The sequence below is a fragment of the Hyaena hyaena genome, unplaced genomic scaffold (assembly GCF_003009895.1).
Source record: "Hyaena hyaena isolate Hyena2069 unplaced genomic scaffold, ASM300989v1 scaffold_185, whole genome shotgun sequence".
In the NCBI taxonomy this organism is placed as follows: domain Eukaryota; kingdom Metazoa; phylum Chordata; class Mammalia; order Carnivora; family Hyaenidae; genus Hyaena; species Hyaena hyaena.
In genome coordinates this window covers 1,013,569-1,026,434 of record NW_024080816.1, presented here as the reverse complement: position 1 = coordinate 1,026,434, position 12,866 = coordinate 1,013,569, and the positions used below count along the sequence as shown (strand labels likewise).

The 12,866-nt window shown below is 33.4% G+C and overlaps 1 protein-coding gene across 1 annotated transcript in view; it reads left to right on the top strand.

Annotated features, from left to right (window-relative positions):
- CNTLN (centlein) overlaps nt 1–12,866 on the top strand; it is a 284,907-nt gene that overhangs the window by 230,989 nt on the left and 41,052 nt on the right. Inside the window, 5 exon segments of the mRNA XM_039240930.1 lie at nt 1,636–1,827; nt 7,579–7,676; nt 9,672–9,798; nt 11,150–11,287; nt 12,322–12,507. Coding sequence (XP_039096861.1) covers nt 1,636–1,827; nt 7,579–7,676; nt 9,672–9,798; nt 11,150–11,287; nt 12,322–12,507 — 741 coding nt within the window.

The following is a 12,866-nucleotide window of genomic DNA, read 5'->3' as shown; positions in this document are numbered from 1 at the left end:
GCACAGGGAAAGAATATGAGAAGCATTGTGTAATTTATAGGACCTGACAATTGTTTGGACATAGGGATTAATAAACAAGGAGGGAAAATGGATTCAGGCTTGGAAGATAACCAGAAGATTTTCAGGATTAGGGAAATTAAAAGTTTGCTTTTAGATATTAATTATTAGGTACTTTTGAGACAATCCATGAATGAATATTTTCTGTAAATATATAGAACCACACCTTTAGATCATAAGTTCAAATATAATCAGTGTCACCTAGGTGGCTCAGTCGGTTAAGCATCCACCTTCGGCCCAGGTCATGATCTCACAGTTCATGAGTTCGAGCCCCCCCTGTTGAGTGCTGTGCTGACATCTCAGAGCCTGTAGCCTGCTTCAGATTCTGTGTCTCCCTCTCTCTGTGCCCCTCCCCCACTCACGCTCTGTCTCTCTCTCAAAAATAAATAAGCATTAAAAAATTTTTAAAAATAAGTTCAAATATAGTCAAAGAACTGTTTTTTTACTGAAACATACTTTTTATTTCAGCAAAACATAATATCAAATATATCAAGCCCTAAAATTTTGAATCTAGTACCTGAAATATTCATATTCAATACTGTGCACATATATACACAAATACATATGCAATTATTTATATGGTTTGTAAAAGTTGTGTTTAAATATAGTGTTAATCCTTAAATACGTTATTTTGTCCCATATTTATATTACTATACACGTAGGCTACATCTTTTACTGTTTCTCATTAGAGTTTTTCACAAAGAAAGATTTTTTTGCCCCCCTGAGAGATTTCAGTACCATTTTGTCTAATTGTTCCTTATGTTAAACTACCATATTATAAGCTTCTTTGGAATCATAAAATAGTAATGCAGTTATCCTCTTAAGGAGCTGTGAGTTGTTATGCCATTATAGCTTGGTGGCATTCTGCTGACTACAGATTGGTGAACAAGAAGGGCTGACATTAAGACCATTTCTTTTACACTATTTCACAAAAACATTACCAGTATGTCTTTTAGTAAAAATGTTGATGTTATTAAAAATTCAAATGTAAGGAGTTTAGTGCAATTCTATGCTAACATTACAAAGAGGCCTTGTCAACAATCAGTCAGATGCCTAAGACTAAGCGAATTTGCACGCTATTTATTTGAGCTAAATCTCTAATAAGCCTCTTCTGCTAATTGGACTTAACATTTATGTTACTAAATGAGAAGCTTTTTTGGCTGCCATATAGGATGGTAAGACCTACCCAACGGAATAAACAACTAACATCTGTTATCCTGTCCTGCTCCAGCTTGGCTTTTCCCAGTTAAGTACATCAGCCCTGAAGTCAAGGTTATCAAATATGTGAATCTCTGGCTCAGCCATGTCAAAGAAGTGAAGTCAAAGAAATATCACATCATGAGTAAAGACCAGCCAACCGAAAGATACTGGATACAGCTGGTCCACTTTGTTTTAACCTTTCTAAGCCTACTACCATAAGCAAAAACTAGTAGAGGTTATAATCTTTGTAAAGTTTTAATACTAACTATTTTTAGAATGAATTTCACTCTTTAGCAGTAGAATTTTGTGCTGATGATTGTTAGGTTAAAGATAATTATTTTTATAATACATTTATATTTATTTTCTTTTTTTAAAAAGAAGCTAAATTTGGATTTGGCTGGCCTTCGGAAGGAAAAAGAAGACTTACTGAAGAAATTGGAGTCCTCATCTGAAATCACAAGTTTGGCAGAAGAAGTTTCCCGGGTAATAGTTCCACAGATACAAGTTACATCACTTGGTCCTTCAAGGAGCATGGATTTGGAGATGAAGCAATTGCAGTGTAAACTAAAGGTGATTATAAATTTTATTAAACATGAAAATATATTCGTGTTTTTTCATGTTTCTTTATTTTGAGAGAAAGGGAGAGCACAAGCAGGGGAGGGGCAGAGAGAGGGGGGATCCCAAGCAGGCTCCACGCTGTCAGCATGTACCCTGACACAGGGCTCGAATCCACAACCTTTGAGATCATGACCTGAGCTGAAATCAAGAGTCAGATGCTTAACTGACTAAGCCAACCACGTGCCCCTTAAGTCAGTGAATCCTTAAAGACATGTTCATATTGATTCTAATTTAATTCTACTAGGATAAATTATGGCATAAATAATCCAAAAAATATTGATGCTATATTTGATCTATTTAGCCTAGTAGATTCTTATATGGTAACTCATAACACTGCTCTCTGAAAACTGACAAGATACCATGAAATCCTAAGACGGTGATAGACACTGGCCATTGTCATTTCTCTTCCACTGCTGAACTCCCCTCTGTCCTCCATTCCTCCCTCCACTGAACAGAATTCCTTTCTGTATCTACATAACTAGAATTGCTTCCCTCTACACAGTTGCTACTATTTTAAGTTAGTTGTTGTTGGTTGGAGATGAGGAAGGAGGAGGAAAGTAGAGGGAGGGAGGGAGAAGCCCTGAGCAAAGATGGGTTAGTTTGATAGATTTCAACGAGTTACACCTAAGAGTAAGAATAAAAATCAGTGTTCGTTTTGTTTATAAAGAATTCTACCTAAGTCCAGTTGAAACTGTCAACAACTTAAAAACATTTAGTTTAACTAGAATTACCTTGTAAGAAACAGGATTTGTGATTTCTAATCAGAAATTTCATTTTCATACTGTTAAAAACAAGCTCATTTATTCATCATGTATTTAATTATTTTGCTCAGTGAGGATTGCTACCTGGTAGCTAAAAGAACAGTGTTTTGGGGACCATCACTGTAATGAGAGTCACTAAAAAGAAAGTTCTGGTTGGACATCCACAGAATACATTAGGAACAGAGTACCTATAAATGTTAAGAGATTATCAGAATATTGAATTGTCCAACAGACTCAGTTGTTATTAATTCAAAAGATATGTGCATTCTCCAATAATATCTTTAAATGAAGAATTACTAAGAGGATAAAATAGGATAAAGCTTAAAGTATATGAGGGTGTCATTACTTGAAAATATTGTGCTTTGTTAATAATGAGATATACACAGTGGCATTAATTTAGGTACTTCTTGAATACCATCATCTTCAGACAGTTTTTGTGTGCAGAACTTGCCTCAACCACTACATTTTATAAGTTTAAAATACCTTATGTAATAGAAACATGAGAAAAAATAGTTGTGTAAGGTTTGGTGTGTATGTATCTTTTCTTAAAATGCATTCTTGTCTGTGAAAAAGTGAAATAAAATGTGCAAATATTCCAGTGTTAGGTTTCTATACAGAAGATAAAACCATTGCGGTGTTCTTTGATCTTATCTATATCTACTATAGAGGCTTTAATTCATGGTTCTGTGATTCTTCTTACATTTAAGTTTTCATGCTCCTAATACAAGTTTAGTTTTCAACAAGATAAAATCGAATGTTGAATCCAATAATACCTAATCTGACCTCTAAAATTTTTTAAGTTACTAATAGCTTTAAGTTGACCTATATTTTACTTATGTGATTTTACTTACTGCTAATGGTCTAATGTAATTTTTGGAAATAATAAACCCATATCCATATCTGTAAGTTATTTACATTATAGTTTCCCATGGTGTAAGTTTTTACCCATATATAAATCTCTCTTTCATTTTGGACGAGTGTGTGAGGCACAAAGGTAGGACTGTGAGGATGCCTGGAGCATTTAGACCACACTTGATGTACACTTGAAGTGAACTGTCCATAACTAGCCCAGATTCCTGGAACACTGGGTCACGGACAAAAGGATAAATCTCTACTTTGGTCTTGTTTCATGTTTTGATACGGAATAGAAGACCAATACCTTCAACTACATAAGACTGTGTGCTACTACAAATTTCTGTTTTGATATTTTTTAGTTTGCTAGGTCTGCCATAACAAAATACTGCAGACTGGGTGGCTTAAATAATAGAAATTATTTTTCCTCTTAGTTCTGAAGGCCACAAGTCCAAGATCAAGGTTTGGTTTCTTCTGAGGCTTTAGAATTATTAGCTTGTAGATAACCACCTTTGCTGTGTCTTCACGTGGTAATCCCTCAGTCTGTGGGATTCTGTGTTTAATCTCCTCTTCTTATAAGGATACCAGTCATTTTGAATGAAGGCCCCCTGGATGACTTCATTTTACTGTACTTACCTCTTTAAAGGCTTAACCTAACACAGTGACATTTTGAGGTTCTGGGATTAAAACGTCAACATATAAATTTTGAGGGGACACAATTCAACCCATGGCAGATATCAAATTATTAACACAATAATTTTCCAAGAAATAAATTCTGTTCTAATTGATGTTTTTGTGCTTAATTTTAAGAAAAACTGGTTATATTTGGATACATTAAAGGTTTGCTTACATCTTTTTTATTTTATCCAAGTAATTTTACATTTTTTGCGTAAATTCTTAAGTGTACTTCTCAGATATATGTGATACATTCAGTATCATTTGAGTGCTCATGTGTATTTTATATATCTCCATTTTTACCCATATTAGATACATCTCTTCAGGGTACTCAACTTTATACAGATAGATGATCAAGTATTTAGAGACATATATAAATACCTTCCAGTGAATGGTGTGTGTGTGTGTGTGTGTGTGTGTGTGTGTGTGTGTGTGTGTAATGGTATATACATATATATAGCATCATTTGTATTAGTTTATTTGTATAGTTATTTATGCAGTTTGAATTGAATAATATTCTAATTTATATTTCTGATTCTTCTTGATTGTTGAAAGTGTCCCTTTCGGTATATACCATGGTTCTTTTCCAGTTTCCCAATAAGTTCATAATGAAGCATAGTAATTTTTAAACTATTGTTCCTTTATATATAACCTATTACCAGCTGATTCTAAGTCCTTTACAAATAGTAATCCATTAATCCTCATTTCTACCCTGGGAAATAAGGTCATAATATTATTCTATTTTACTTTTGAGAAAGCAGACACACACAAGGTAAGTTAATTGTCCAAGATCACTAAGCAGAGCTGAGGTTAGAACTCAATCCATCTGACTTCAGTCCATGCTTTTACTCATTACACTCTGCAATTAAAAAATAATGTTTAACAAACTTAGATAGGAAAGCTCTAACCATGCTGGACTCTTGCCGTTGTGACATTTTTGACACATATGTTTTACTCCAGGTTTGAGGTCATGCTGCAGGTAAGTTTTGTATAGTAGAAATGGAAAATGCTAGAGGCCCTGGGTTTTAATCACTCTTTGTACACTAACTTCTTATGAGGCCTGACTCCGGAAATAACTTCTCCAGAGGTTGAAAGCAGGCATACCCTTCTAACTACTCCGTAAGGATTTTTGAGGATCAAGTGAAATGGCTCTGAGATGTAGAGATTCTGAAAAAAGTATATATCAAGCTGGTGTTATTTTATTTACTGTAATTCAGTAATCCCTCAACTATCCAGAAGCCAGAGTTATAGCATTTTCGGTCCCCTAAAATAACAACCTTAAGTCTAAAAACAAAAGAATCAAACAACTACCTTAAAATCCACTTAATTTATTCCACTGACGATATTGTTAGGCTTCGTTTACTGCCTGTTGTCTTTTAAGTACCATTTAATAATCTTTTTAACTTCTGAGCAGAAAATACCTCAAAAGCAGTGAATTAGAAGTAGGCTTATTAAGGGGCTAGATGACTGTTTTCAGGCAAGAATATGTCGACCAAAAGACCAACAGAGAAAAAGAAAAATCTAAAAACGTGAAGGTAAAAATACAAAATTAGAAAAACAGCACTCTGGGACCATTTAAAGTAGCCATTTATATCATAATAGTTCCTAAAGACATGACTATATAATGATATAGTGATGCTATAATACAGCAATATAATATATATAATTAATACTGTGATTATAATATATTGCTATATTGAAGTATCACTATTAGCTTAATGTAATTATGGATGTTCTTATTTCTAACTGAGTGAACAATCATTCCAGAGAGAATTTAAGATTGATGATTAAAGCAAAAGCTTCAATTATCTGCTAAATTCACTAGTGTGGAATATCTTACTCTGGCAATGCATGTCATATATGCTGGAAATTTAGATTGCATTCCATAAACATTTAATCAACATTTTTAACATTCAGTCCACTTGCCATATTAAAGATTTTGTTTTTAATAAAATCTGTATATTTAATGTAAAAGTTAAAATTATTTCAAAACTTTTATGTACATATTCTATACCAATGAGATATTTAAAGTCTGTCTAATGAATTTGACTTGTATTTAAATGGTGTGATGGTTTCATCTTTACAGATTTACATTTTTTTTAGCACCAGCCAGTCAAACCTGGGAATAGTTCTAACAGAAAGAATTGATCATAGTTACTAGAAAGATCAACAAAATAACTATTCCAAATATTTTTAAAGCTATCATATTTTATTCCACATTAGGTTAATATTTCTAAATTTTACAAATGAATTAATGTGTGTTATCACTATCTTGTAACTGGAGAAACTATATCAGACACACTAGGTAATATCTCAGATTACTTATGTACTTAGCACTTGAGTCAAAATTAAAAGTTAGGGTTCCTGATACTCTAGTTACTACCTCTGGCTCTTGGGCTGTGCAGTCAACAAATACCACAAAGCTGTTCTGCTTCGAAAAACTCATGTTTATGCATAAATACTTTAATAATAAATAATATGATTAATAAATTCAAGTAAGGAAGTATTTAGTATTTGTAAGATTCCTTATCAGTTATCTATTACCATTTAACAAACTATCTTAAAATGTAGCAGCTCACAACAATGGCAGTTTATTAATTCTTATGATCCACTGGGTTGACCGGGCAGTTCTTTTGCTTCTGTCTTTTGAGTTCTCTCATATGCCTGCATTCTTCTAACTTAAGGCTTTACCTGGACTGCATGTTCAAAGACCACCTCACTCGCAGACGGGCAGTTGGTCTGCGGGCTGTGTGCTGGGATTCCCCAGTACTCCTCCGTGGCCTTTCCTCTGTCCTCCCTGCAAGGTGATCCAGGGCAGCATTCCAAGAGGGCAGAGGTGCAGCCGCAAGGCTTCAGGCCCAGCAGCTGGTACTTGCATAATGTCATTCCTGCCACATTTGTCTTGGTCAGAACAAATCACAGGCCAGGCCAGACCAGACTCAAAGGTTTGGAAGATGGATCCCACCTCCTGATGGGAGGAGCAGCGAAGTATTTGTGACCATATTTAGTCTGTTATCACAGGCTCTTAGTAAATCAAGCATTCATTTCATGTGATTTTGTTAGCCTATTACAATGCTAAATTAATCACATACACATTTACATTTTATGAAGATAGTCTTTATTTCCCATACATGTATTTGGGGTATGTACTTTTTGCAATTGTTATATGATGGGATTCTTTCGTGGATTTGGTATGTTATATAAAAATTTAGTATACCATAGTACTTCTAGTAAAACATATAAAATAAACCATTTAAAAATATTAAAATATAAAAATATATTAAAATGTCCTTCTTAATTATAATCACATTTATTGCAATGTTACTATTTTTCATGAGAATGGCATTTATTTTGATGGCTGCATTTGACAAAAGATTGAAAGGTTTATTTGATTTTATATGTGTTTTTAATCCAGAATGCAACTAATGAACTCACTAAACAGTCCTCAAATGTGAAGTCTCTGAAATTTGAACTCCTAGCAAAAGAAGAACATATAAAGGAAATGCATGAAAGGTATGGTCTTGATATTTTTATCCATTGTATTTGGTGCCACCTAGTGGTAGTTAACTCTATTAAACATTGCACACAAGAAAACAATACCACACGTTAAAAATTAACTTTCCCTTCCTTCATGGTTAAGACTCCATAAGATGAAAGTTTAATGAATATTACCTATAAGCATGATTGATGACAAGCTATTTACTGTTTTTTAATTAGACTAAGAATATTTAAAGTTAGCTTTTCCTTTTTAGAGGTAACCATTTAATTTTGAATGTCTATAAATTAATGACCTAATGACTATGAACAAAAAACTTCTAAATGTGGTAATTATTTGACCAAAATTATGTATGTAGGTTGATCATATATTGCATGTAAATGCCTAAGCTTATAAGGCTAAGGTGGAAGAAAGGGAAAGTTTTGTTCATCTCTAAAATAAATGGAAGATTATGAAAGTTTTTATTTTATGTGTTTTTTTAACAAAAAGGGGTTTAAAATGTCCTATCTCACTGAATCAAAATTATTTTCTTTCTATATATTTAACAGATATATTAGAGCTTAGGAGTGATACATGTTCAGGTAGAATTCCAGTCTGTCCTTGATAAATACATATATAATGCACAGACATGTAGATCACATTTTAAGTGAAGATCGCTTAGGAGTGATAGTAACAGATGAAACTACTGACAAAAAGATTGGCTAATTTTTTAAACAAAGTATCTTCAAGTTTATTTATTAGCATAAGAGGCAATCTTATTTACTATTTAATAGTGAGGGCCCTAGAGAAATAGTCTTTGAATCCTAGTTTCTCTACCTGCCAGCTCTGTATCTCAGTTTAATAGTATGAGCTCGTACAATTCTTGTGAAGATTAAGAGAGAGACTATAAAGTACTTATGATGGAGACTGGCACCTAGCGAGCACTGAGTAAACATTACCTATTATTATTTAGTAGGAGCAGTAATAGTTGTTACCGCAGCTATGACTTCATATACATCATCAACTTAAGCTAAACTGGTATGTCAGTTCAATTGTACATGATATTAAATTGGAAGATACCATGCCTAAGCTTAGTGTTTTTGTATAATATTATAAAATTTTACATTTGTTTACTAAAATACAGAATTATTTTCTATCAGTTCTATGCTTTTTAATGATCTCTAAATATCAGTTTGATTTTTCTGAGCACTGCAAAAATATAATTTAAAGATAATTGTTTTATTTTATTTTTTATCTATTTATTTTGAGAGAGAGTAGCAGAGGGAGAGGAGAGAGAGAATCCCAAGCAGGCTCCCAGCACAGAGCCCAACACGGGGCTGATTATCACAACCATGAGATGACGACTCAAGCTGAGATAAAGAGTCAGATGCTGAAGCAACTGAGCCACCCGGGCGCCCCTAAATATAATAATATTAATTTTCCATAAGTTTGTTAATCTTTCTCAGTCTTCCATCTTTTATGTCTTAGTGCATATATATAGTACGGTAATTACCAGTCACAACACGATTATAGATTTTACCAGTATGCAAAGTATGACTAGATCGGTACTTCATCCCATGCAATTATCTTATTAATTTGCAAATGCAATTATCTTATTAATTTGCAATTAATATCAGCATTTAAAAATTAAATATTCTCTAGGGCGCCTGGGTGGCTTAGTCGGTTAAGCGTCCGACTTTCGCTTAGGTCATGATCTCGCGGTTTGTGGGTTCTGGCCCCGCGTCGGGCTCTGTGCTGACTGTCAGCTCAGAGCCCGGAGCCTGTTTCAGTCTGTGACTCCCTCTCTCTCTGACCCTCCCCTGCTCACGCTGTCTCTCTCTCTTTCTCTCTCTCTCTCTCTCTCTCTTTCTCTCCTAGAAATAAATAAAAACATTAAAAAAATAAATCAATATTCTCTACCTTTCTTATAAAATGTCTTTTTTCGCTTGTTGGGATGAGCACTGGGTATTATATGGAAACCAACTTAACAATAAACTATGAAAGGAAAAAAAATGTCTTTTTTCCCTTTCAAGGATATCTCGAATGGAGAGGGATATAACCATGAAAAGACATTTGATAGAGGACTTGAAATTTCGACAGAAAGTAAATTTGGAAAGTAATGAGAGTATTAATGAGATGTTGGAAAATCTTGAAAAGAAGGTATCAATTTTTATGTTCTCTGACACTAAAAACTATCACTTTCCTCTTATCTTTTTCACTTGAATACTCAGTCTTCATAAATGTCTAGAAAATATTCACAGAATACATGTGTACTGTTATATAATTACATTATTTTATCCGAAAGTACATTATTTGCTTTAAAATTCATGCACAGCACAGTCACACATTCTTTTTATATTTGTAAACATGCCATGATAAGATAATCAGGTTTAATTTTTAAAACTTTTAATGTTTCTGGATATATAATTACCTTTTCGTCAACATTTTAAAGCTGAATTTATAAAATTTATAAATTATTTATTTGCTTTATTTAATTTACTAGCACTTATGATAGAATCAAGCATAAATTTTTAAATGAAAAAGGTAATAACCAATAACTACCGGAAGTTCTTTAAAGAGTGTGCTTACCACAGTTGTTTAGAAGTATACTTTTACCCTTTATACACTTAAGTCAGTATACTTAGGAGGAGAGTTGTATTTAACATAGTTGTATATCTGACCCCAAAGTAGAAATCAGCAGTTTGCTGACTAAGAGATATTTTTTTTAAAAAGTGCGATTTGCATAACTCCTAAAGCAGCTTGTGCTTTGGCATAATGTTATCCACTCCAGAGAGAGCATCTCCCTTACCTTCCTTGTTGGAGATAAAAGTGTAAGTATCTGTTAGCTCAAGCAGATTGAAGAAAGAAAATTTTACAGAGGCAAATCAAATGCATGTGGGTTTTCGTTCTCTTCTGCATAAATTATAGTTACTTCCTATAGTTTCTTTGGTGTTATCATTTAAATTTTGCTTATTTTTAAACTTTAATAATCATTTCATATAAAGCCTTAGAATCTGTATATAAGTAATTATATCTTTAGTGGCATTAAATGAAAAAAGAAAAACTATTTCTTCTTTCAAATGTATAATAAATATGTTACATTGCTTATTTAATTTTATCCTAAAATGTACATGTTGTATTGGAGATAGAACTGAAAGTTATCCATGACTTGCCTTATTTAAGAATCCAAGACAACCATCCCTTGCTTAAGGAGGCTTAGGTTAGTGATTAAAGGGAACATAGTTAAAATTAGTCTTATATTCATAGTTTTTTTTGGTGCATTTTTCACTTTGCTATTAATTTAAGGATTTTATGGTTTCATTCATAGCGAGCTCTCTAAATCTTATTATATGTGAATTTGATATCATTTATTTTTTTTGCTTTTATTATTTAAATTTTATCTCATTTATGAGAAAAAATGAAATTAGACTTATTCATGAATTGTTTTGTTTGTGGTGAAACAGAGCATACTCCTAGAATAGCTTTACCAATAAATATGCTTTTCATGTAGGTGAAGACACTAACTGAAGAGTGTTCTAACAAGAAGGTGTCAATCGATTCACTAAAGCAGAGACTCAGTGTTGCTGTAAAAGAGAAGTCACAGTTTGAACAGATGTATCAAAAAACTAAAGAGGAATTAGAAAAAAAGGTATGCTTTTCAGACATGTTAGCTTCGAAATGGAATATAACTGGGATGCTTGGGTGGCTCAGTCAGTTAAGCGTCCAACTTCGGCTCAGGTCATGATCTCACGGTTTGTGGGTTCGAGCCCCATGTCGGGCTCTGTGCTGACAGCTCAGAGCCTGGAGCCTGTTTCAGATTCTGTGTCTCCCCCTCTCTCTGACCCTCCCCTGCTCACGCTGTCTCTCTCTCTCTCTCTCAGAAATAAATAAAACATTAAAAGAAATTTTAAAAAAAGAAATGGAATATAATTGTATCTTTGTCATTTTTAAAACTCATTTTTTTCTGCCCAAAACTTACTATAAGCAACTGAATTGTGTCAGATAACCGCAAACTGTTTATACCTCTACATGAAACACTTAAGAATTTGTTTAACATGAAAGGTAGTGCTATATTAGAGAAACAGATTTTGTGTCTTTATAATGTATTTTTTTCATTTTTTTAATGTTTATTTTTGAGAGAGATAGAGGATGCGTACAAGCAAGGGAGTGGCAGAGAGAGAGGGAGGGAGAGGATCTGAAGAGGGCTCCCTGCTGACAGCAGAGAGTCTGAAGTGGGGTTTAAAATCACAAACCATGAGATCATGACCTGAGCCAAAGTTTGACGCTTAAGTGACTGAGCCACCCAGGTGCCCCTTGATAATGTCTTTTAAATGAATACTATTAAGGACCGGCATAAGTGGATGTAAATTTTTTAGATCCACCTGTACTTTAAACTAATTAAATATTTCCATTTTACATATGAGTTCTTTAGGTCTAAAATAGCTTCCATGTCTTTAATGATTTACAATTTTTAAAAACAAACTAATTTTGACGATAAATATATGCGAAGATATGCTCACCATATTTCATTGAAAATAAAACAACCCTCAATTTAACCCAAATAAAAACAAATACATATATAAAAAGAATCATGAAATCATTTCTTTATCTGACATGTACAACTAAATCTTCCAAATATGTTTAGGAATTATTTTTTATTCTATGATTACCGGTCTTTTGTAGGATATCAAGCTTGGTCTCCTAGTATTAAAAATAAGTGAGACCGAATCTGCGATGGCTGAAATTGAAACAGCAGCATCCAAGCATCTTCAAGGATTAGCACTGAAAAGTGAGCAGGCCCTAGAAGGTGCACAGAAAAAGTTGCTCTTAGCCAATGAGAGAGTGGAGGAGTTCACCGTCTTTGTGAAGGTTTGAATTCTTTGTTGTTTACTAACTTGTGCTTTAGTTCAAGCAGACTGTTGGCCTACTTGAGGTGATTTGGGGATACTTTGTGATTTCTTTCTGCTTTCTGAAAACCATAAAACATCTTCTCCTACCCTACTTGCCACATTGTTCAAATTTTGTCTATCTGGTTTTGTAGCTTGAGTTTAAAATTTTCCATCCTATTTTTAATAGTCTTCTCTTAATGTCAATTCAGTTATGAAATTGCAGTAATCAAGACAGAGTTTAAGATGAAAGAATTAAGCCATTCCTATTCTACTCTTCTTTTGAAAATCCAGCAAGAACAACCAGAAAATTACCCCAGGTTTATTGATGCTCCAAGACAC